This window comes from Zalophus californianus, chromosome 1, assembly GCF_009762305.2.
Source record: "Zalophus californianus isolate mZalCal1 chromosome 1, mZalCal1.pri.v2, whole genome shotgun sequence".
NCBI lineage: Eukaryota > Metazoa > Chordata > Mammalia > Carnivora > Otariidae > Zalophus > Zalophus californianus.
The window spans coordinates 204,377,946-204,403,519 of NC_045595.1; the positions used below are offsets into that span (position 1 = coordinate 204,377,946).

General features: G+C 38.5%; 1 protein-coding gene across 5 annotated transcripts in view; it reads left to right on the top strand.

Annotated features, from left to right (window-relative positions):
• Positions 1 to 25,574, top strand: part of ITSN1 (intersectin 1) — a 209,368-nt gene that overhangs the window by 96,444 nt on the left and 87,350 nt on the right. For all 5 annotated transcript variants that reach the window (XM_027583377.2, XM_027583373.1, XM_027583375.1 and 2 more), the window contains exons 10-16: positions 382 to 519; positions 2,136 to 2,251; positions 8,569 to 8,831; positions 11,043 to 11,192; positions 11,612 to 11,752; positions 16,989 to 17,076; positions 17,213 to 17,352. In XM_027583377.2, coding sequence (XP_027439178.1) covers positions 382 to 519; positions 2,136 to 2,251; positions 8,569 to 8,831; positions 11,043 to 11,192; positions 11,612 to 11,752; positions 16,989 to 17,076; positions 17,213 to 17,352 — 1,036 coding nt within the window. The remainder of the gene's footprint in view (positions 1 to 381; positions 520 to 2,135; positions 2,252 to 8,568; positions 8,832 to 11,042; positions 11,193 to 11,611; positions 11,753 to 16,988; positions 17,077 to 17,212; positions 17,353 to 25,574) is intronic.

The following is a 25,574-nucleotide window of genomic DNA, read 5'->3' on the forward strand; positions in this document are numbered from 1 at the left end:
AATTCAGTGTGATAAGAGACCATGTCTTGTAAAGCTTAAATGTTTACTATCTGACCCGATAGTTTGCCGAGCATAGTGTTTAAAGACACATAGAATGTGAGTATGATATGTTTTAAATGGGCTGGCAAGGCTTGAGAAGAGTATAATTATAATCATAGTTAACATTTGCTGAATGCTGAACACCACGTCAACGATTTGGATTGTTTCATTTTATCTTTGCAGCAGTACTATGAAATAGGTACTATTTTTATAAACCGAGGCACAGAGAGACTCAACTGGCCTAGAGTCAGAATAAGGAAACAGAACATTTCAATCACTTGTGAATAGTAACACACATGCATTTTCATGAAACTAGAATATGGTTAACTTTTTGTTGAATAGGAATCTTTCTGACATTGATCAAGATGGAAAACTCACAGCAGAAGAATTTATCTTGGCTATGCACCTAATTGATGTCGCTATGTCTGGCCAACCACTGCCACCTGTCCTGCCTCCAGAGTACATTCCACCTTCCTTTAGGTAAGGAACCTTTGGCCCTTACAAGAAATTGTGGATTTGCTATGTGAATTTCAAACTGGATTTTGTTGGCTGTGTCTCTCTTAGTCACTTTTATTCCTGGCAAGTAAATGAAATATCCATGAATTCAAGAAAGTGTTCTTATCTAGGTCCTGTGTTAATCTTGGGCCTATTCTATTCTGTCTTTTTTTTTTTTAAAGATTTATTTATTTATTCATTTATTTGACAGAGAGAGACATAGCGAGAGAGAGAACACAAGCAGGGGGAGTGGGAGAGGGAGAAGCAGGCTTCCCACGGAGTGGGGAGCCCGATGGGGGGCTCGATCCCAGGACCCTGGGATCATGACCCGAGCCGAAGGCAGAAGCTTAACGACTGAGCCACCCAGGCGCCCCGGGCCTGTTCTGTTCTTTAAAGTAGTTCGAGTCTATTAGTAAAACATCAAAAGGTTGTCGATTTTTGTACCCATCTATCTAATCAAAGTTCACCAAAAATTTTAACAGTTAAAGTAAAACCATATTAACCTGTGCATAGTAACTAAGGCAGGGAGACTCTACCTGTGACTTCTACACACTGGTTAGGTAACAAAATACAGGCAGTGTAGAAATTATAATCAGGAAGCTAACTAAAGAAAATGATCCTGGTCTGAAACAGTTTCAGTGGAGTTGTCAAGAGAATAGACCAAGGTCCAGTTGGGAGGAATGTGCAATGACTGGTCTGCCTTCACACACCGCACGCCTCCCCTCTCAGACAACGACGTCTCACGGCTTTAACTTTAAAAGACAAATAGGAAATCTTACAAGCACAGAGAACAGGAAAAGAAAGACAAGAATTTCTGTCCTGATTCCTCAAAGACCGGGGCGGGGGGAGTTGTGTGCAGAGATCCCCAAAAAAGTGAGAGAAAGGGTGCCCTGGCTGTCAGTGCGTACATGGAGCGAGCCGAGAAATCTGGCTGTCGGAAGAAACTGTAGCTGGGCAGTGTGTCTGCAGTCTGACAGCTGCATGGATCACTATAAGAGATGCAAGACTGGAAGCTGATAGAAAAGCATTGACGAAAAGGTAGATTGCTTTAAAAGAGCAAGGTTAACGGCTTAGGGGGAAACTAATCAGTAATCTAAATGATTTGTTTTAGGGCCTGTGATGTGTACTATTTCATGTGTTTATTATAAGAAAAAATGGATAGAAAGACTTTGTAAAGGGAAAAGAGGTGCTCCCATTCAGCTGAGCCGCTCATCTACCCTTGGCGGATTTAATGTTCTGTAAAAGGGTAGTGGTAACAACGGTGAGCACTTGACTGTGACCCAGGCACTGTTCTAGACCACGTGATGATTATTCACTAATTCAGTCCTTTGGAATTGCCCTGATTTGGGGGATAGCTCTAAACATTTGAACGAACTGGGCACTCTAATACTCTGACAGTATTACAGATGCACAGATGATATTCACATACTCATTTTTTAAAAACTCTTTGTAAATAAAGAGGACCAAATCTTTATCTTTTCCTCACTATAAATGAAATATACTCCATGATGTGGCATACTCTTTAACAATTCTTTTCCATAATTTGCTCAATTCTACCTAGACAGCTTTATATATGAATCTCTTTTTTTCCACAATTGCAGACGAGTTCGATCTGGCAGTGGTATATCTGTCATCAGCTCAACGGCAGTCGATCAGAGGTTACCAGAGGAACCGGTTTTAGAAGATGAACAGCAACAACTAGAGAAGAAATTACCTGGTAAGGCAATCTTTATATTTGACATCATATTAGAGATGTTCTACCTCTCAGGCAACGATGGAGGTAAAACTAAATTTAGCTTCTGACATTCTTGCTGTGTTCCTTTAACTGACCTTAGTCCAAAAGGACACACTCTTAATATGCTTTTGGATTTGAATATATGTAGAGGAATAAGAACATTATGTACTTTGCTAATGCACCCTTGTTCTAACTTTTAAATTGAAATCTGATTATTTACCACTATACAAAAATTTCATAAATGTTATTTATAAAACAGTCAAATTGGTAAACCTTTATGGTGTTTGCTCAATACCAGCAGTGTAGAAATAGAATATGAAATTCCCTACTGTTATTTTCTCATGTTGTTATAAGAGAATTGGAAACTCCTTAATGACAGAAAGCTATTTTAAATTTAATATGAACCTATTTTTAAAAATCCTCATTTGCAATAATAAACCCATCACACTATTAAAATATTCTAAGGTGGCTGTGGATTATTAATGATGAGATGATAATTGACACTATGAAGCAAATGAAATTTATTATGCATTCTCTTTATATTAAATACCTTGTCTGTGTCATGTAGCTGCATTTAAAATGCTCAGTGGTTAACTGACCTGCTCAGGACACTGGCTCTTCCAGTTTCCTCTTTAAACTAAATTAGTTTTTGTTCACTGATAAATTTATTATTAAAAATGTTCTTGGGGGTGCCTGGCCCAGTTGGTTAAGAATCTGCCTTCAGCTCAGGTCATGATCCTGGAGTCCTGGGATCGAGCCCCGCATTGGGCTCCCTGCTTAGCAGAGTCTGCTTCTCCCTCTCCCTCTGCCACTCCCCCCTGCTCATCCCCCCTCTCTCTCCATCTTAAATAAATAAATAAAATCTTAAAAAAAGAAAGAAAGAAAAATGTTCTTGGGGGGCCTGGGTGGCTCAGTCGGTTGAGCATCCAACTCTTGGTTTTGGCTCAGGTCATGATCTCACGAGTCGTGGGAGTGAGACCCGCATCAGCCTCTGCACTCAGTGGGGAGTCTGCTTGAGATTCTCTCCCTCTGCCCCTCCCACTGCTCTCTCCCTCTGTCTCTCAAAAAAAAAAATCTTAAAAAAAAAAAACGAAAAAAGAAAATGTTCTTTATGCAAAGCTATGTGTTGAGTACAGTGAAGAATTTAAATATTAAAAACGTGGTCCCTACCTTCTAGAAGGTTATAGTATGATTGAGGATTTAGGGCATCCATATAAACAATCATCAAAGCAGTATATAAGTGCAGTAAATCCCTAAAGACAGTATTACAGATGCACAGCAGAGCTTACTTACGCTGGTTGGCATAGGCTTGGAAAGGCATAAGGTATGGATCTCTGTGGAGGAGGTCACAGTTGTGTTGAGACTGAAGATTGAATAGGGTCATTACAAGTGGAAAGGAATAACATTTCAGGTTGATGCTGATGGGAATGAATGGGAATGAAGTCTCAAAGGCAAATAAGGACAGGAATCCTTTGAATTTGCAATTTTCTTTTCCTCTTGGTGGTAGACATTCATTTAGAGTTCTGAACAGGAAGTGACATCATCAGAGATTTGTGTTCATTCATTCCTTCCTTCAGGAGCCATTTATTATTTGCCTCCTATGTAGCAGATAGGGCCAGATACTGGAACTAAGACGTGTAGGGACTTTCAGGTATTTTTTTTAAAGATTTTATTTATTTATTTGAGAGAGAGAGAATGAGAGAGAGTGAGCACATGAGGGGGGGGAGGGTCAGAGAGAGAAGCAGACTCCCTGCCAAGTAGGGAGCCTGATGCGGGACTCGATCCAGGGACTCCAGGATCATGACCTGAGCCGGAGACAGTCGCTTAACCAACTGAGCCACCCAGGTGCCCCACAGGTATTTTTTAATTGAGGTAAAATTCACATAACAGAAAATCGATCATTAAAAATACACAATTCAGTGGCTTAGTTTGGGCCACCATAATAAAATGCAGCAGTCTGGGTGGCTTGAAGAGTGAATTTCTCACCGTTCTGGAGGCCATTAAGTCTGAGATCAGGGTGCCATCCAGTTTGGTTTCTGGTGAGGCTCTCTTTCTGGCATGCAGATGGTGGCCTTCTTTTATATCCTCCTATCACTTTTCCTTGATGTGAACACATGGAAAGAGAGAAGTAGAGGTAGTTCTCTCTTCCTCTTTTTGAGACTCATCCACACTGTGCCATGTATCATTATTCATTCCTTTCTGTGCTTGAGGGAACTTTCAGTTTTAAGGTCGCCTAGTGAAACAGATGCTGCCTCCTGCAATCACGAAAGGAGTAAGAAAGAAAAGAAAACCAAAACACACTTGCCGTGTTTCATGTCTAATCCATAACTGTAATGTGTGAGGAATGTCTTTCTAAAGCAGTGAAGGCCAAATGGGGAATATGGGGAGAAGCCAAGAAAAGATGCTCACAGCTACCGATCTCAAGACAAAGTATGAAGTGACGGTTCTTGTAATAGAGAACAAAGGGAATGGCATGCTACACAGGCGGGTGATGCGAGCTTCTCTTGCCTGGGGTGGTTCTGAGGGAGAAGCATGTGGGGCAAACACGAAATTGAAGGGACACCGCTGAAAACATAAGGGACATGGAGGTTGGGAATTTTTTTTTTTTTAAGATTTTACTTATTTATTTTGAGAGGGAAGGAGAAATAGAACGAGCGGGTGCATGCATGAGCTGGGGTGGGGGTGGTGCAGAGGGAGAGAGAGAGAATCTCAAGGAAACTGACGCTGAGCGTGGAGCCCGACATGGGTCTTGACCCCACAAACCTAAGATCATGACCTGAGCCGAAATCAAGAGTAAGATGCTCAACCAACCATGCCACACAAGAGCCCCAGGATTTTTTTTTTCTTTTAAATAAAAGGAAAATTAAATGGTTGTAAACAGAATGCTAGCAAGGATTAGAGAAAAAATGATTGGCCTGGGAAATAAGGCTAAAAATCATAATTGGTGTTCTCAAAGAAGGAAACTGAAAACTGGAGTAGAAAAAGTTATTTATTGAATGTGATCTCCATACTGATTAGGACACAGTTTGAAACACAGGATACTCACCTTCCTACCTCTGCTTTCAGAAATTGTCTTATTTGTTTAAATAGAAGACACATCAGCACAGTTACCAACTAAGCAGAGAAAGGTAGGGTGGGGGAGATTCATGGTATAGGGGAGATGGGGGTCAGTTGCTCAATCAAGGTGATGGAGAAGGAAAAGCATAGAGTAATAGGGAGGGAAAGGAGGTTGGTGGTGATGCAGAGCTGTTTTAGGAAGATTCTAAGTGGGGGAGGGGAGAGTATGTTAGCAAATAATTTAGGATTTTTTAAAACTGAGGTAAAATTGGTATATAGTAATAGTTTCAGGTGTACAGCATAATTCAATATTGCACACACTGCAAAGTGATTACTACACTTAAGTGTAGTTTTACCATCTGTCATACACAGTTGATCCCCTTCACCCTCTCCGCCCACCCTCAAACTCCCTTTCCCTCTGATAACCATCATTCTGTTTCCGTATCTGAGTTTTGTTTTTTAGATTCCATATGTAAGTGAAATCATATGCTGTATGGCTTTGTCTGTTTGACTTATTTTACTTAGCATAATACCCTCGGGTCCATCCATGTTGTCGCAAATGGCAAGATTTCCTTCTCTTTTATGGCTGAGTAATAATAATGCATGTGTGCATGTACCGCATTTTCTTTATCCAGTCATCCATTGATTCACGCTTAGGTTGTTTCCATGTCTTGGCTATTATAAACAGTGCTGTAATGATCTTTTCGAATTAATAGGTTTATTTTCTTCGGGTAAATACCCAGAAGTAGAATAGGTGGTAGGTGGGTCATATGGCAGTTTTTGTTTGTCTGTTTAATTTTTTTGAGGGACTTCTGTACTGTTTTTCTGTAGGGGCTGCACCAGTTCACGTTCCTAACTGGGAGGGTTCCCTTTTCTCCACAGTCCCTCCAATACTTGTTATTTCTTGTGTTTTTGATAATAGTCATTCTGACAGGTGTGAGATGACATCTCATTGTGATTTTGATTTGCATTTGCCTGATGATGAGTGATGAGCATCTTTTCCTGCGCCTATTGGCCATCTGTGTGGCCTCTTTGCAAAAATGTCTATTCAGATCCTCTTCCCATTTATTTATTTATTTGTTTTTAAAATTTATTTACATAATCTCTCATCCAGTGTGTGGCTCGAACTCATGACCCCAAGATCAGGAATCGCATGCTCCTCTGAGCCAGCCGGGTGTCCCAACCTTTGCTCATTTTTAAATCAGATTGTTTTTTGTTGAGTTATATGAGTTGTGTTTTTTTTTTAATTTATTTTGGATATTAGCCTGTTATCAGATATATGATTTGCAAATTTCTTTTCTCGTTCAAAAGGTTGGCTTTTTATTTTGTTGATGGTTTCCTTTGCTGTGAAGAAGCTTTGTAGTTTGACATAATCCCATGTGTTTGTTTTTACTTTCATTGTTAATGCCTTGGAGTCCGTTCCAAAAAGCAGTGTTCTATCAGCACTGTCAGTGAGTTTAATGTCTATGTTTTCTTCTAGGAGTTTTATTCTTTAGGTCTAACATTCATGTCTTTAATCTGTTTTGAGCTAATTTTTGTGCCTGGTATGAGAAGAAAGTGGTCCAGTATCATTCTTTTGCATGTGGTAGGTGTCTAGCACCATTTATTGTGAAGACTTTTCTTTCCCCATTGTATATTCTTGCCTTATTTGTTGTAAATTAATTGACCATTTAAGCATGGGTTTGTTTCTGGGCTGTCTATTCTGTTCCATTGATCTGTGTCTGTTTTTATGCCAATAATACTGTTTTGATTACTATAGCTTTGCAGTATAGTTTGAAATCAGGGAGCATGATAGCTCTAGATTTGTTCTTTCTCTGAAGACTGCTTTGGCTATTTGTGGTCTTTTGTGGTTCCATGTAAATTTTAGAATTATTTTAGTTCGGTGAAAAATGCCATTGGAATGATAGGAACTGCATTGAATTTATAGCTTGCTTTGGTTAGTGTGGACATTTTAACAATATTTCTTCCAGTCTGATTCTGATCATGGAATACTTTTCCATTTAATTATGTCTCAGTTTCTTTCATCAGCGTCTTAGAGTTTTCAGTATACAGGTCTTTCCCCATCTTGGTTAAATTTATTCCTAGGTATTCTTTTTTTTTAATTTCTTTATTTTTATTAACATATAATGTATCATTTGTGATTTTTATTTTATTTATTAACATATAATGTATTATCTGTGATTCATCAGTCTTACACAATTCACAGTGCTCACCATAGTACATACCCTCCCCCATGTCTATCACCCAGCCACCCCATCCCTCCCACCCCCCTCCACTCCAGCAGCCCTCAGTTTGTTTCCTGAGATTAAGAGTCTCTTATGGTTTGTCTCCCTCTCTGGTTTCATCTTGTTTCATTTTTCCCTCCCTTCCCCTATGATCCTCTGCCTTGTTTCTCAAATTCCACATATCAGCGAGATCATATGATACTTGTCTTTCTCTGACTGACTTATTTCACTTAGCATAATACCCTCTAGTTCCATCCACGTCATTGCGAATGGCAATATTTCATGTTTCTGATCGCTGCATAATATTCTATTGTATGTATATACCACATCTTCCTTATCCATTCATCTGTCGCCAGACATCTTGGTTCTTTCCACAGTTTGGCTATTGTGGACATTGCTGCAATAAACATTGGGGGTGCACGTGCCCCTTCGGGTCCCTACATTTGTATCTTTGGGGTAAATACCCAGTAGTGCAATTGCTGGGTCATATGGTAGCTCTATTTTCAACTTTTTGAGGAACCTCCTTACTGTTTTCCAGAGTGGCTGCACCTGCTTGTATTCCCACCAACAGTGTAAGAGGGTTCCCCTTTCTCCGCATCCCCGCCAACATCTGTCGTTTCCTGACTTGTTAATTTTAGCCATTCTGACTGGTGTTGAGTTGGTATCTCATTGTGGTTTTAATTTGTGTTCTTTGATGCCATCCTAAGTGGGATTGTTTTCTTAATTTCTCCTTCCGATAGTTCACTATTAGTATATAGAAATGCAACCAATTTCTGTATATTGATTTTGTATCCTGCAGTTTTACTCAATTATTTGTTCTAAACGTTTTCTGCTGTCAAAAAAAATAAAAGTTTCTTGGTGTCGTGGCGCTTCTGCATGAGGCATGGGCAGGTCGGAAGCTTAGGGAGCTCTGCTTTGCGTTTATACTCCACCTTTCCAAGGTGCCTGAATTTTCCTTTGAAAAGAGTATGTTGCAAATCATGACTTTCCAGCGTCTTCCTGCTTCTCGTTTTCAAGTAACGTTTGAGGATAAGAAGCGTGAGAATTTCGAGCGCGGCAGTCTGGAGCTGGAGAAGCGGAGACAAGCGCTGTTGGAGCAACAGCGGAAGGAGCACGAGCGCCTGGCGCAGCTGGAGCGCGCTGAGCAGGAGCGGAAGGAGCGGGAGCGCCACGAGCAGGAGCGCAAGCGGCAGCTGGAGTTGGAGAAGCAGCTGGAAAAGCAGCGGGAACTGGAACGCCAGAGAGAGGAGGAGAGGAGGAAGGAGATCGAGAGGCGCGAGGTAAGCCGCTGTGGAGCCCACGATGGGCACATGTGCTCTTGCCGCCCTTCTTCCCTAAGTATTCAAGTAATCAATTAACACGGTCCTCTTTTCCTTTTTATAGTTCGCTAGTTTTAGTTTATTCACGGAGTTCTGCGACCACCACCACTATCTAATTCCAGAGCATTGTCCTCACCCCAAGAAGAAATTTCTTACCCATAAAGCAGTTACTCCCCAGCCCTCAGCAGCCACTAACTGACTTCCCGTCTCTACGGTTTTGCGTCTTGCAGACATTTCATAGAAATGGAATCATACGACGTCTGACCTTTTGTGGCTTGTTTCCACTTAGCGTGTTATCAGTACTTCATTCCTTTTTATGACCGAAGAATATTCCATGACACAGACAGACCACATTATAGTTATCCATTCATCAGTTGATGGACGTTTGAGTTGTTTTCGGATTTGTTGACTATTATGAATGATGTTGCTAAGAACATTCACGGTCAGGCTTTTGATAATACAGTCTCCTACCAAACCACTGATAACTAGTTAAGAATTTCTCAGGGGCGCTTGGGTGGCTCAGTCGTTAAGCATCTGCCTTTGGCTCAGGTCTTGATCCCAGGGTCCTGGGATCAAGCCCCACATCGGGCTCCCTGCTCAGCGGGAAGCCTGGTTCTCCCTCTTCCACTCCCCCTGCTTGTGTTCCTGCTCTCACTCTCTCTGTCAAATAAGAAAATAATAATAATAATAAAATTAAAAAAAATTTTTTTTCAGACTTTTTTTCTCTACATTTATATATGTATGTAGAAATATTAAAGGTTATCTGGTGGAGATGTTGGGGGTTTAGTGCAATATTTTTTTCACCCCTATAATGGGATCGTACTAATTATATTGTTCCCTGCCCCCTTTTTTCCACTTTAAAAAAAAATACGTATAGGAAATCTTCAGTATATTTGAGGGAAGACCTCATAAATTTGGTGCCATCCCTGGATAGGGGCTAAGCCAATCTTTCATCTGAATTTCCAACTTTAGAATATTGCTGCAGAACCAGTGCCATGATTCTTTTGTGTGAATGAAATATATTTTACATATGAGAGATTTTTCTTTATAAAAAACACAATACTTTGGTTTCATCTCCTGTTGTTGCCTCAGAAAACTTAGAGCAGTAAGCCTTCCTATTCAGGGAGACACACACAGATACTAACAGGGTTTTAATTCCCAGAATGGACAGCCAAAGATAGACCACTTTCCCTTTCTCAATGTTTTGCTCTGTTTTGATTTTTTAAAGACACTTTGGAGTATTTATTCAGAATTACTTAATAGTCATTTACCATGTGCCAGGCATCCATAGTCTGTAGAGTACTTGTAGATAGGTACTTCACTGTCCTCAGGCCCAAAGGGTAGTTGGAGGACAGGTACATAAGAAGTAATTACAATAAAGAGTGCCAGGTGGGGGCGCTGGGTGGCTCAGTCGGTTAAGCATCTGCCTCCCGCTCAGGTCATGATTTCCGGGTCCTGGGATCGAGCCCCGAGTCGGGGAGCCTGCTTCTCCCTCTGCCCCTCCCCTTGCTCATGCTCTCTCTCTCTCAAAAATAAAAAAAATCTTTAAAAAAAAAAAAAAAGGGAAAAAAGAGTGCCAGGTGCTCTGGATGTGTACTTTTCCCAGCAGCCATCAGAGTCCGCTTAAAAGAGAGTGGTCATTGCCACAGAAATTATGGAAGCTTCTGTGGTAAAAAGGAAATGAACGATGGGGGGGGTGGGGGAAATCAACAAACTTTTAAAACTTGAGATGAGTAATTTCTCATTTGATAGAAGAAAGTTTTTGTTTTGGGGGTATTTTTTGTTTTTGTTTTTTTATTCTGGGGTTTTAGTTGACTAGATTAAAGACATTTTTCTTGCTCTTCATGAGTCAGTAAATGAGGAAGAACAGTTTTCTTTTTATCACTTCAAACATTCTTGAAGGCATAAACAATCAGATTCAATGATGAAATGAATCCTGTCTGTCCCCACCTTATCTAACTATAATAGCTTTTCTAAATATTCTCTTTTTGCCATAGAAGGAATACTATATTTGTGTAAATTGTGTTTTGCTGTTTTGTAATAGAAGCTTTTGCAATGTGTAACATTTTATCCCTAAAACAAAAGACTTCCTGGATGTTACATTTATTAAGAGACATTGTGTCATGTCAGGAATAAAAAAATTAATAAGTTATCTGTTCGTAAATGCCACAGGCTGCAAAGCGAGAACTTGAAAGGCAACGACAACTTGAATGGGAACGGAATCGAAGACAAGAACTACTCAATCAAAGAAACAAAGAACAAGAAGACATAGTTGTACTGAAAGCAAAGAAAAAGACTCTGGAATTTGAATTAGAAGCTCTAGTGAGTCGAGTTTGATTATGCTTTGGGAATACAGTTGAACCTTGAACAACATGGGGCTTATGGGCGCAGATCCTGTGCAGTCAGAACGCTTTGTGTAACTTTAGACTCCCCTAAAGCTTAACTGCTAGTAGCCTACTGTGGACCAGAAGCCTTACTGATAACGTAGAAAGTGAATTGACACATATTTCATATGTTATATGTATTATATACTGTATTCTTACAATAAATTAGAAGAAAATGTTAATAAAGTCATAAAGAAGCGAACATACATTTACAGTAGTGTACTGTTATTTATTGACAAAAAACCCTGTATAAGTGGACCCGTGTAGTTCTAACTCATGTTGTTCAAGGGTCAACTGTTTACTAACTCTGAACCATTAAAAATGGTAATAATAATAATTATTTTTCACTTGTTAAAGAATGATAAAAAGCATCAACTAGAAGGAAAACTTCAAGATATCAGGTGTCGATTGACCACACAAAGGCAAGAAATCGAGAGTACAAACAAATCAAGAGAGTTGAGAATTGCTGAAATCACCCACCTACAGCAACAATTACAGGTGAGAAAATACATGCCTTAAATGCTTTTAGGGTTACAAGCCCTGCTTTTCCTCTCATTCATTTCTAAAAGCACCCAACATCTACCATGTACTAGGTGCTGGGAAGCGAAGATGAAGTAGACAAAAATCTGGAAAGTAGGCTGTCGAGTAAATGAACTCAGCACAACGTTTGCTTGAGCACTGCTGTGTACCATCCAGGGGCTCTCGGAGGCACTGAGGGTCCAGTGGTGAACAGGAGATACAAGAACCCCGCCTTCATGGAGCTTACCTTCTATTTGTGGGCAGACAGACACTAACAAAAAAGGTCAAGTGTGTCCAATATTAGAGTATGAAAAGTGCTCTGGAGAGTGAATAGGAAAACAGTCCTGGGGAGAAGGAGGGTGGTAGATTTTTTTTTTTTTAAGATTTTGTTTTTAAGTAATTTTGACATTCAACATAGGGCTTGAACTCATAACCCTGAGATCAAGAGTTGAACAGTCCACTGACTGAGCCAGCCAAGTGCCCCGAGGGCAGTATTTTTACTTTTATTTTTTTTAAGGTTCATTTATTTGTTCCTTCATTCATTAGGGGTGGGGACAGAGGGAAAGACTCTCAAGCAGGCTCCCCACTGAGCATGGTACCTGACACAGGGCTCTGTCTCATGACCCCGAGATTATGACCTGAGCTGAAACCAAGAGTTACGGACACTCAACCGACTGAGCCCCCCAGGCACCCCATCGAGCACAGTATTTTAAATTAAGTGGTGAGGGCAGGCTTCTCGGTGAGGGTCCCAGCTGAGCAAAGACCTGAAAGAGAAGCAGCTAAGTGGTGTGGCTATCTGGCAGAGCAAGGGGAGGGTGGGGAGGCAGCAGCGTGAATGTTGTGACGTTGTACCCCGTGTTTGGGATGTGGATATAGCAAGGAGATCAATGTGGTTGCAGTTGGCGGGGACTGGATTGTGGAGGACCTGTAGTTCACTCATGAGACTGGCTTTATTGTGATCATCGCAATAAAGAGGTGCAGTTCAGTATTCTAGGGGGAGTATCAGAGATAGATGGATGGCGAATAGTTGGGAACGTAATAGAATGCTATACGCAGTTCTACTTTCATTTTATGATGTATCCAAAGTTGACCACCAAGTTGCCATAATATCACCTGGCTCAGTTTCACTTGTTGAGCTGGGAGGTAGGAAGCATCAAGTTCATGTAGGTACTGTTCTGCATATCATCATGAAAGATGACCATTTTTGAAGTTTGTGATTTTTCTCAGCCTGATGATGTTGAGATTTATCCATATTTCTGAGCAAATCAGTAGTTTGTTCCTTTTTATCACTGAGTAGTATTTCCCTGTTTAGCCATTCACCTGTTGATTGACAGTGAGGTTCTTTCCAGTTTAGGACTTTGTGTATAAGACTGCAATGAGTATTTAATTACAAGTCTTGATGTGGAAATACGTTTTATTTCTCTTGGTTTAATTTTAGGAGTGGCATTAATGTGTCATATAAATATATGGTTAACCCTATAGGAAACTGTCAAAACTGTTTCCAAGGTGGTTGTACCATTTTACATTCTCCCCAGCAGTGTGTGAGTGCTTCAGTACTATGTTGACTAGACGTGTAAGAGACTTGATCTTAAGGGGAAAGCATTCATTTTCTGACCATTAAGTATGATGTTAACTATAGATTTTTTTTTTTAGATGCCCTTTATCAAGTTAGGGATTTTCCTCCTGTTCCTTTTTTGCTGAGGGTTTTTTAAATCATGAATGGGTATTGAGTTGGGTCATAATTTTTTTTTTCCCTGCATCTACTGAGATGTTTACATGTTTTTTCTCTTTATTTTGTTCATATGGTGATTTACATTGATTGAAATTTGAATGTTAAGCCAACCTTCCATTCCTGAGATAAGCAATACTTGGTCATGGTGTCTTACCATTTAAAAAAATATTTTACTTGATTCAATATGCTATTATTAAATGTCTTTTAATTTAAATTCTTGAAAGATAGTGGTTTATAGTTTCCTTGTAATGTCCTTATCCTGTTTTGGTATCAGGGTAATAAATAAGAAAATAGTGGGAGAGTATTCCTTCCTCCTCCATTTTCTAAAAATGTGTTGAAATGGCATTTTTCCTTTAAATTTTCATTCATCAGTGAAGCCATCTGGGCCTGGAGTCTTTCTTGTGGTAGGATTTTAATAGCAAAATGTAGTTAGTAGATATAGGGGTGTTCAGATTTTCTGTTTCTTCTTGAGTCTGATGGTTTGTATCTTATGGTGAATTTTTTCATTTCATCTAAATTGTCAGATTTATTTGTATAGAGTTATTTACAATATTCTGTTAGTTCTTTGCAAGTCTGTAGTATCTGTAGTGATGTCACTTCCTTCTTTCCTGATCATGGGAATTTGTATCTCCTTCCCCCTTCAACATTTCCTCTTCTTTACCTTCCTCTCCTTCCCCCTCCTCCTTTTCTCCATCAATATAGCTAGAAGTTTATTGATTTCATTGATTTTTTTTTAAATAAGCTTTTGGTTGTATCGATTTTTCTCTATGCTATATCTGTTTTCTGTTTCATTTACTTATGCTCTTTATTATTTCCTTCCACCTACTTATTTTGGGTTTAATTTGCTTTTTTCTAGCTTCATAAAAAGGAAGCTTAGATTATTGAATTGGACCTTTTCTCATTTCTGATGTAAATATTTTATTAAGGTATAAATTTCCTTCTAAGCATTGTCATAGCCATATCACATAACTTCTTAATGTGTTTTCATATCCATTCAGTTCAAAATCTTTTTTGATTTTCCTGGCCATTTCTTCTTTGGGTTATTTAGAATTATACTATTTAGTTTCCAAATATTTCGATTGTTTTTCAGATGTCTTGCTGATTTCTGATTTATGTTATAAGCTGTAAGCATACTCTGTATGACTTCAATTCTTTTTAATCTTTTTAAGTTTACTGAGACTTACTTTATGGCTTAGCATATGATTGTGTTGGTGAATATTTTATGTGCACTTGTAAATAATATGTACTCTTTTGTAGTTGGGTGGAGTATCTCATAAACATCAATCAGAGAAAATTGATTCATGGTGTTTTTTGTGTTTTCTCTGTCCTTACTGATTTTGTGACCTCTTCCAGCTGCTGCCAGAGGATGTTGAAAGCCCTATCATTGTAAATTTTTCCTTTTTCCTTCCAGTTCTGTCAGTTATTGTTTCATGTACTTTGAAGTCCTAGTCAATTTGAGATTTTAAGATATGATCTATACTGTAAATAGTATCGGATGTTCACAGCTAGAAATTGTTCGAACATATTAAAAAATGCATGTACCTTTTAAAAGTATATTCTTCTATATGGTAACTTTTTTTTATGTCTTTCATTAACTACGAGAAATTTCATAAAATATTCTCTTGGAAAATTTAGGAGTGACGGTGACGTGTTTATTATCTCACTGAATGCCCTGTGACCAAACACATTTTTTATTATTTAAGATTGACAGTATGTTCACTTACTGATAATAAAATACAAATTAGGGTTCCTGAAAGAGTAGGGAAGTGAAAAATAATACATGGCTTGAAGAAGGCCAGGTACATCATAGGCTGTGAGATACTGGTTCCTTTTCCTTACTGTTACGCAGATACTTGCTGTGCAGATGAGTCAGGTAGCCCTTCATGTTGGTTTATGACTTATTTTAGAAACTTAGGTTGGCATTTAAAAGTGATGTTTATATAAGTCTCAGTGACCTGAGCTAGGTTTTATCTTGATGTGTCATTGTTTGTCTTGGTACAGGAAAGAAACTTTTGCATTGGCTAAGAGGCCTTTCCTTAATTTAGGGAGGAGAATAGGAGAAGCTCAGTTGGCTGGGCCTTTTTGGGGAAACAATCTGAATTGTATATTCTGTTTTGTCCAGATTTGGGGAAACGGGTGTGGATTGTTCATATGAGACGATGCTTCCAGATCCTTTCTGTTGAACTATATCTCTCTCCTATTCAGAATTGTGGCACACAAAGATTTATTGCATATAAGCCAGTCTGTATCGAAGGATAGTTGTTCCAAAAAGGACTGCTTCTTAGCCTCTGATAAAAATTTTCAATTAAGGCATTTTTATTTTCTCAAACCAAAAATCAATACATAGAGATTTTTTTCAAGTTTTTATTTAAATTCCACTTAGTTAACATACAATGCCTATTAGTTTCAGGTGTAGAATTTAGTGATTCATCACTTACATACAACACCCAGTGCTCATCACAGGTGCCCCCTTAATGAGATTTTTTTAAATCAAGATAAAAATGAGAGTCAAGTGTTTGTTATTCTGCACCAGAAAGGCTGTCATTTTACCGAAATGTGTAGAAACTATATAGGATAATCTCAGCTGAACTTAAGCAAATACAGTGCTTGACAGGTCATCCATGAAAACTCCAAATAGCCTTTCACAGTGTGGGTTAGCTTTTTTCTTATATCAGGTAAGAAATAGTTGGTTTAAGACTTTTGTGTACCTGTTTAAAATTATAGGTCCTTCCTCAGTGTTGGAAAAACATATACGGCAGCCAAGATTCTATCGTTAGAAGTCTCTTCTTTTTTTTTTTTTTTAAAGATTTTATTTATTTTTTGACAGCAAGAGAGGGAACACAAGCCGTGGGGTGGGGGGGTGGGAGAGGGAGAAGCAGGCTTCCCGCCGAGCAGGGAGTCCGATGCGGGGCTCGATCCCAGAACCCTGGGATCGTGACCTGAGCCAAAGGCTTAACGACTTAGCCACCCAGGTGCCCCTAGAAATCTCTTCTTGATTTCTATTTCCATCTTCAGGTGTATGGTAAGCCTTAATTCAGCCCTATTAAGTATCGAAGTTCAGAGTAGAGTAGTTCCTGTTCAAATTAGTCAGTTTGCAAACAATAGAATCAACTGCATTTACGTTTGATCCCAGTGCAAGTGGGAGAGATGATTACTTTCAGTTTTCTCTGCTGAGTTGTACTTAAAGTACATTTTTGAAAGCTTATAAATAGGCAGTAAGTCAACAAAAATTTAAATCTCAAGAGAGCTATAACTGTCTTGACTTTATTTCAGTGAAAAGCATTTGGCAAATAGTTAATTGCTTGGCAAAAAAGCAAATGTTGCCCTGACTGGTGATTAAATGCAGTTTCTACATAGAGGATTTGGGGTGAGATTAGATGAGTCTTTGATGGACGAGAAAACAGACTTAGTCTGCCTGGATGTGGAATGTAGACATGGTAGCTACATTCATGTCAGCTCATTGTTGTTTTCCTCCTCTCCTAGGAGGCTCAGCAAATGCTCGGAAGACTTATTCCAGAAAAACAGATACTCAATGACCAACTCAAACAAGTTCAGCAGAACAGTTTGCACAGTAGGTGTTTGCTTTTTAAAGTCGCCCTTTTCCTCTTCTACTGGCATGCCTTGCCCTCGGTGAAATGAGAACATTAAAAACCATTTTCCTCACTGCCAGTTTGCTTTTCTTATCTTGCAATGTTTTTCTAAAATAGGAGATTCACTTCTTACACTCAAAAGAGCATTAGAAGCAAAAGAGCTAGCTCGGCAGCAGCTACGAGACCAACTGGATGAAGTTGAGAAAGAAACCAGATCAAAACTACAGGAGATTGATATTTTCAATAATCAGCTGAAGGTAACTATTCTCTGCGTCCCTACATATATGTCCTACCCTTTAACTTTTCTAACTGGCCAGATGAGTTGATACTTAATTCCAGTGAGAAAAATTTATGATGCTGGTTTGTCAGCCTTCCTGCAAACCTTCATACTTATAGATGAATATTATACAATCCAAATTACAATTTTCTCTTGAACGTATAAAGATGAATTTGGCATTTGTAAATTAAAGTTGAGTGAGTGGCCCCCACACGACATCTGTCTTTAAACAGAATTACATTACATTTTTGTGTATTGCCATCCTTTTGTCTGTTGATAACTACATCAAGTTGAAGTCCAAAGCAAGGCTCCAAAATAGTCTGTCTTTTGTTCTTTGGAGACTGCTTAAAAGGGATTGCTTTCTCTTTTTTAAAAATAAGAATTTTTCTGCCACTTCTTACCTTCAAGATTGTCCTTGAAGGTAAATCTTTATTTTGTTACCTCACATTTTAAAATGTTACTGTTTAATGGAGTAATTGCTTTTGTCTCTGTGGCAAAAGTAGTATATGGTTTTGTCACATTTGCATGGTAAAATTCAGGAAAATGCCAAAGCTTTTAAGGAATGTGAAAGTGGTTATGACAACCTCCTTTGGATTTGGTGCCTTTGATTTAACTTCACAACTTCATCATCTTAAGACCATTAACTCTTATCTTATAATAAAACCCGAATGCAAGCAGTTAATGTCCTACCAACAATGAGCACATATACTGTAGATTTAAGTAGATATTGGAGTTTTTAATCAATTATGTTCTTATAAGAAATGAACTTCCCACTTTTTGTTCCAGATATTCAGTTTCGTTTTCCATCTCAAAATCCTTTATACTTAACTCTGGCTAATTTTGCTTTTGGCACTGGAAAAAGGAAAACTCCTTTGTTATTAAAAATAGGAAAAAATTAGAAAGCGTATTTGTGATATTTAGTTGGCCTTTGAATTGAAATTCTGGGCCGACTTGTTCAGACATCTGAGTTTAAGGAATTTTTGCTTTTTTTTCCCCCAGAGTAATAGGTAATGAAATTCTCTCAGTTGTACAATGCCAAGCAAGTGCTCTTAGGGGACATATTATTTGAGCCAACTTAGTGTTTTTCTTTGCTTTCATTCTTACACAGAGTGTGTGTGTGTGTGTGTGTGTGTGTGTGTGTGTGTGTGTGTGTGTACCCTAGGTATGTTCCACACTTGTATGTACATGATTATATGAGATATGTAAAGTACCGGAAGTAGAGCCTCTCTATCTCGAGAATAAACACAGCAAAAATGCTCACATTAATTCTCACTGTGACTTGTCACTGTTTCAGGCAAAAAGAATATGATCACAGTGCTTCTTAAAAGCCTCTTGGAGCACAAACGGTTAAATACTCGGGTCTCCTCTGAACCCAGGCAGTAGTCCAGACTTCTGCCTTAATCTTAAGATTCCTTTTTCTTGCAACATGACTCCCCAAGCAAAGCTCATGTATTAGAGGATGACACTGCAGTGGGTGATTTTTCCCAAATGCCTAGCCTATTTATGGAGCGTTTTGGCCTGTTGGAATGCAGTTGCCATTGCCGAAGAGAACACCGTGCCAAGGTGATGTGAGTCCCTCTTAACTGTGTGTCATTGACCGAAGCTGCCTTGACTTAAGAGCTGCTGACACAAAGGCTGACGTCAGCCCTTCCTTCCACTTTATTCCTTTCCCCAAATATACTCATTTTTAAATACGAACATTGCTATCTGTCTTCATTTTTATTTTGGCTTTCCATTATTAACTTTAAGTTTAATGTAGAGAGTTAAAAATGACAAGCCAGTATAGCTTTATTATTTTATTTAACAACCGATTTGAAGGCTTTAACAAATACATTTTATTGCCTTATGATAATTATTTCTCATATTTCTCTCCTGTCTGGTGAAACCAAAACAGAAACGGTTGAATCGAAGCATCAAAAGATTTATAATTTGATCGAGACAACTCTAGAGGCAGATTTAAGATTTCGTCTGTAGTATGTCCTGCCTCCTTTTCTTTGTTGTTGTCATGTTGGAAAATAGGAAGCATTTTTTCCCCTGACTTTGGAGCGCGTATTCATCAGTAACTGTCGTTCTTGTATGATGAGACAGACGAGGAAAGCCAGCATTCCAACCCCTGGGGTTTCCTTGATGCCTCTCTCGATAATAGCAGTGCCTTAACAGCATGCGTGATGCAAAAATTACTTCTGCCTTGCTGGGAGTGAAACCTTGGCGATTGTCCAGTCGTTTCACACATCTTCTCCGACGGTGTGAACTTGCTACATCCGAAACCCCCCTCCCAGAAGGAAACCAGCTGGAGAGTATAGAAGAAAAAGTAGGACTTAGCAGTTTTTATATTCGTGTAGATTGTTCCCCTAGAGAAAGTGTAATTCGCTAATTATCGGCTAATATGGTGACACTGGAGAAGTACCTTATGGCATGCAGAATTTTAAAATTAGTCGATCAGGGCATTAAACCTGTATTCCGATTCCGTGGCTGGCTCCACAAATGAGGATTCCAGTTAACAAAAATCAGTTTCCATGTTTCTTTGGTAGACAACTACCTGCAATAAGTTACTCGTTTCTTTTGATGCAAACTCAAAGTCATGTCTAGTTCCTTACGTAGAAGGTCATATAGGGAATCCTAGCATTCTGCTTTCTCCCAGATTCTGTTGGTATAAGACTGTGATCAGGATGTCCTTTTTTTCTTCCTTAAGATTTTATTTATTTATTTGAAAGAGAGCGAGTGAGAGAGAGAGCACAAGTGGGGTAAGGGTCAGAGGGAGAGGGAGAAGCAGTCTCCCCTGCTGAGCAGGGAGCTCGACCCCAGGGGCGCTGGATCCCAGGACCGCAGGATCATGACCTGAACCAAAGGCCGCTGCCCAACCAACTGAGCCCCCCAGGCGCCCCAGGATGTCTTAAATGTATTTAGTTTTCTTGAACGTAGAAGAGTTTAGAGAGTAGGTATGTTTTATCGTTTTTCCCTTTTAAAAAAAAAAAAACACAGTCTGATTTAGTCCTTTCTACCAAGGGGCTAGTTCAGATTCATTCTTCTTTTAGGAGTCTCTCCTTTTTCTTCACTTGAGGAAGAGTTACATTCCTGCTTCCTCACCCAAGACCTGTTAACCAAGGATGGGAAATTCTCAAGCCATTAATTAAAGAGGAAAAAAAAATTATTTTGCAGTCAGGTTAACCAGGTAATTGTTTCATATAGATAGCAACATATTGAAAACCTAAAGCATGTTTATAATTACAGTCGTGTTTTAAACAGCTCCAGATTCAGGGATATGAAACGTAAGGTTTCTAGAAGTCTTCTACCTGATCTCATAGAAATTGAGGGCTCATTCTTTCCTTTCAGACAAGGCCTCCATGTATTTTTATAGACATTTACCTAATGTGACATTTATATATTTGAAAAATAATCCCAAGACATAACTATTTTCCTTTTTCTAATTTATCACCCCAAACCAAGAATTACTTGAGAAAAGAAGCAGAGGAATCTCAATGTAGCAAATATACTTTGCTTTTTTAAGGCCATAGGAAAGGGGTTGGGGCTGGCGATGGAGGGTGGGTAGAAATGGTAACATTCTGAGATATTGGCTCTCTTGTGCTAGAAATCCCCTGATTGGCAGCCTTTCTATTTATGCTGCCTTTTACACGAACAGTAAATTTCACCTTTCTGATGATCAAATGAAATATTTGACAAGGGATTGAATCACAAATAATTGATTTTGTTTGTAATTATTGCTAGTGACAATTAATACTTCTTAAAGTAGTTTTAATTCAGGAATCAGATTGTTTACCATAGTTTTCTGCTTTTAAAATGCACTGTGTATGCAACAAATATTTTCTCATACTAAGAAATCAGTAGTCCTCTCATGCTCATTTTCTAGAAACATCAATTTAAACATTATTCTCTCTGAATTTCTCTTTTTACTTCATTTTACATGAAAATCAAAAACTCTTAACATTTTTTGAAGAAGCTCTGTGCCTAAAAGGCACATAGAGACATTCTGATCTTGTTTCTTCTTACATACAATGCCTTACCTATAGGTGTAAAAATATGGTTTTAGCAAGTGTCAAATAACATTACTGATAGGGACTTTTCAGATAGAAGCACTTGACTTCCCCTTGCCCTTGGCAATGTTAACAGTCACTGTACCAGTTTTCTTTGGTATGGACAGCCTAATATTCCATATTTTCATATCTTAACTATGATACAGGGCAGCATCATAATGTACAGCAACAGTTTTCAAGGCTTCAAGTGTGTGCCAAATAAAAGAATCCAGCACTCAGAGAGGCTAGACATTGTGTTTCATGTTGAAAAGTCTGAGTCCTTGTTGGTTCCCGTCTAGTCACTGTGTGCTGGACAAGTCCTAATGTGGATGGCTTTTACATTAGGACATTTCTTTCTTCCAGTCCGTGGCAATGAGGAGGTAGTGGTGCAGGGCCTGGCGTTCTCCTGGGCTGCATCATCCCCTTAGACTCCTTTCTAAGGGTCTCCATGCCCTACTCAGGCAATGCACATCCTTCTCAGACTAAGAGTGATGAACCATCCCCAGCTCTGTGCTTAAGTTTCCCGCATGCAGATGAGTGCTCAGTGTCTAAGATAGAGTTTCCCATGAAGTGCTAAACCTTTGTCAAAGTCAATGATCAGTTACTATAAATCGTGGAGTATGGGTGAATCTTTCTGCTTGACAAATTGTGTGTGTGCTGGTGGAAGCCCTGCACTATGAGCTGGATAAGGTACGGTATACCTTAGTCTTGTCTTTATAGCAAGTATTTTAATAGGTCACTGAATTGGCCACTTGGCTGCAAAATTTTGAAAGACAACACTCAGTCATGATTTGGTTCTACGTGCATATTTCCATCATATGGGAGACAGTATTATAGTAAGTAGTACTATTCTAAAAATGGAAGTATAAATCCAGGTTTCTTAAATTAGACACAAGAGGCTCTTAAGAGATATAAATTCTGCCCATATGATACCTGTCTTAAAAATTGCTCCTAAGAACTGAATTGATGTTGAAATGAGAATGCCAGTTATAGTAAATAAGGTTTTTGATTTAACTGAGGCTTTTACGCTATTGGTTTCAGACCCTTGCTTTCATGGCAGGCTCATTCATTATGAAGGCAGTGAAACGCAAAATGTTTAGCAACCAGGGAGAAAAAGAAAAGAGCTGTAGAATGAACTGCAGAACAGAATGAGAAGTCAGGGAAAAAAATGCATGTGAAGGGAAACAATAAAGGAAAGAAAAAGACCCAGAAAGAGGAGATACAGAGACAGCAAGAGAAATCAGTGTAAACTCAAATAAAATAACATTGCTTTCTCATATTAGTAATGTTTGGCTGTTTCATGGTTTGCTACATGGTTTTGTTCATGATTAAATTTTCTTTTTACCTGAATGATCCTTTAGAAAAGACATGTTCAGCACAGAAGTAATAAAACTCTCTCATTCAATGTTCTTGTGATTGTGGAATCTTTATGTAGATTCCTCGAATATAGAAAGATAATTAGAACATGCCCGAGACTCAGTAATTAACAGGTGTTGTATATACCAGACTCTACGCCGCACCCATAGGCTTGGTTGGTTGGTTGAGGCTTTTTATATAGTGTGGGTTTTTCTTTTGAGGTCTTTAAAAAATTTAACAAAAGGTGATTTGGGAAAGGGAAAAAAGCAGAATTCAGTCTTCTGAAAAAACACTTTCTTTTTTTATTCTCTTGTTTAGCCAGAGCCTTTGACCGTTTTATCCTTTAGAAAACCTTTATTTAAAATAATGGGTTATTGATTTATAAGATGAAGCTGAGACATTTTGGGAAAACTCAGATTTTCAGGACAAAACGGAGTCCATTTTCTCTTCTTTGTAACAGCAGGGTAGATACCAAAGCCTCTTGGGAGACGTGGGTGAAGATTCTTAATTAGCTCTTCCTACAGAGAGGGCAGGGTTTCCTAGCTTTTCTCCCCTCTGTCCACCTGTCTCCTCACCACCCCCTCTCTCTCTCTCTCTCACACACACACACACACACACACACACACACACACGTGCATGCACACTCATCCCAATGCATTGCTCTCTGCTTCTCCTGTCGCACTTACGATAGATTGACTACCAGTTGTTCCATGGGGAACTGGAATTCTGTTTGGTTGAATAATGACTTCAGATTTAGAATAATATTTGAATAATGTTTTTAAACATTAATATACCCCTCTCAGAATTTAAAAACTGATCAATTTTTTTTTTGGTATTCCACCCATTTTCATGCATCAAGAGTGAATACATTTTATAATTTTGTGATGAATGGACTATCAGTTTTCTTTGATTTGGGTACAGTTTCTATGTTTTGAAATACTTACTTTTCAGATTTTTTCAGGCAGGTATAAGTTTCCCTGTCCTCACTGGGTTTGTTGATTGGCATTCTTTAATGGCTTTCAGTCTGTTCCACAACAACTTACTTGGGATATTTTAAAACTGTATTTTAAAACTCAAAAAGCTTTTTTAAAAATTCTGATGTTGTGTGCTACATAATATCCCTGGGTGAGAAATAAAGTGACATTTATTTATATAAAAACACTTCTGCTTTTGACTTCCTGTAGGTATTAGGTTGAGATAAACCCTTGAGATTTTTGATGCTGACATCTAGATCGATTTCCTAGGTCCATTTCATATTAATAGTATAAAGATTATTATAAACATAAGAGATATGTCCTAAACAGTTTTATTTTGATTTACAATGTTGAGTTCATGAATTTCAAGTAATGAAGGTGTGTTTGTTTTGTCTCATGTTTCCAAGAGACAGCCTGAGGTAAAATCGAGAGGCAGAATAATCCTTCAAAAAAATTAAATGATCAAATTAGCAATAAATTTCCATTAACTACTAGCCTTTCCAGGCCCCTATTGCTGGTTAATTTTTGTCTCTTCATAAGCATGTATATAAAGTAATGTTTATTAAAAGGAATCACGTACATATTGTTCTGCTGGATACTTCTCAGTATTCCCAGTAATACCGCTTCACATAATACTCCTATTTTTGAGTGTCTCTAGGTCCAAATAAAGGAGAAATAGTCACAGTTTTTAGGTCAGGCAATAAAACAACTGTCATTAGTAAATTTGAAAGTGAGCCATGTTTCTCAGGGCAAAAAAAAAGTTGAATCTTCTGGAGTATTCAATTTGTCCAGCATATTGCTTTTGAAATACTTCGGCTGTATGCCATAGGATGTCCAAAGATGTTTTGTGGTACAAATATCTTAATTCTTTAAGGGAAATAAGTGATTTTTTTCCCCCCGAGTTGAAGGAAGAAAGTTAAAAGCGAGCTTATTTTCATTTATCTCTGCTAATACATGATAGAATCTTTATTTCCCAGTTATCCTCCGATGGTGGCTCATAATCTGTGTTTGATCAGAGACCCCTTTCAGAATCCAGTAAAAGCTCTGAGCCTTCTCTGCAAGAAAAATGCCTGTGTAGTCCAGTTTTCATGCTGTCTCATAGTGTTCCCAGAGCCAAAGTTTATTCATAGACCCTGGCGAAGACACTGTTACATCTTAGGATTCTAGAGATATTATTGGTGATAAAGATCTTAACCTTTTAATTTACATACACTACACATTCTGTAGTTTTATTTTACTTAGGCATTTGTAACACATAGCTCAAACTTCTTCGATGCATGTTTCATTATTCTTTATTAAGAAAGGCATTATACTCTATTAAGAGATATCAAATTACCATGCACTATACATATGTAAAACATTTCATACTCTTGAATAGAACTCACAGAAGAAAAATCAACAAGGTTATATACTCAATACCATATTGCTAGGTGAATATCCAGCCAATAAATATGTGACTATAGTAGGGCTGTTGATTATAGAAAAAATAATTTTCACAAGAGCCATGAGTGAGATCATGAATTTTGGGTCTCAGTAATTTCTTTTTTTAAGATTTTATTTATTTATTCGACAGAGACACAGCGAGAGAGGGAACACAAGCAGGGGGAGTGGGTGAGGGAGAAGCAGGCTCCCCGCTGAGCAGGGAGCCCAGTGTGGGTGCTCAATCCCAGGACCCTGGGATCATGACCCGAGCCGAAGGCAGACGCTTAACAACTAAGCCACCCAGGCACCCCGGGTCTCAGTAATTTCTTATTTGTTCTATTTTTATCTTCATTATAATATAGAAATAACTGTGACAAGACTTAATCGAACATGCAGGGTCACCTCGATGAGGTTGACCT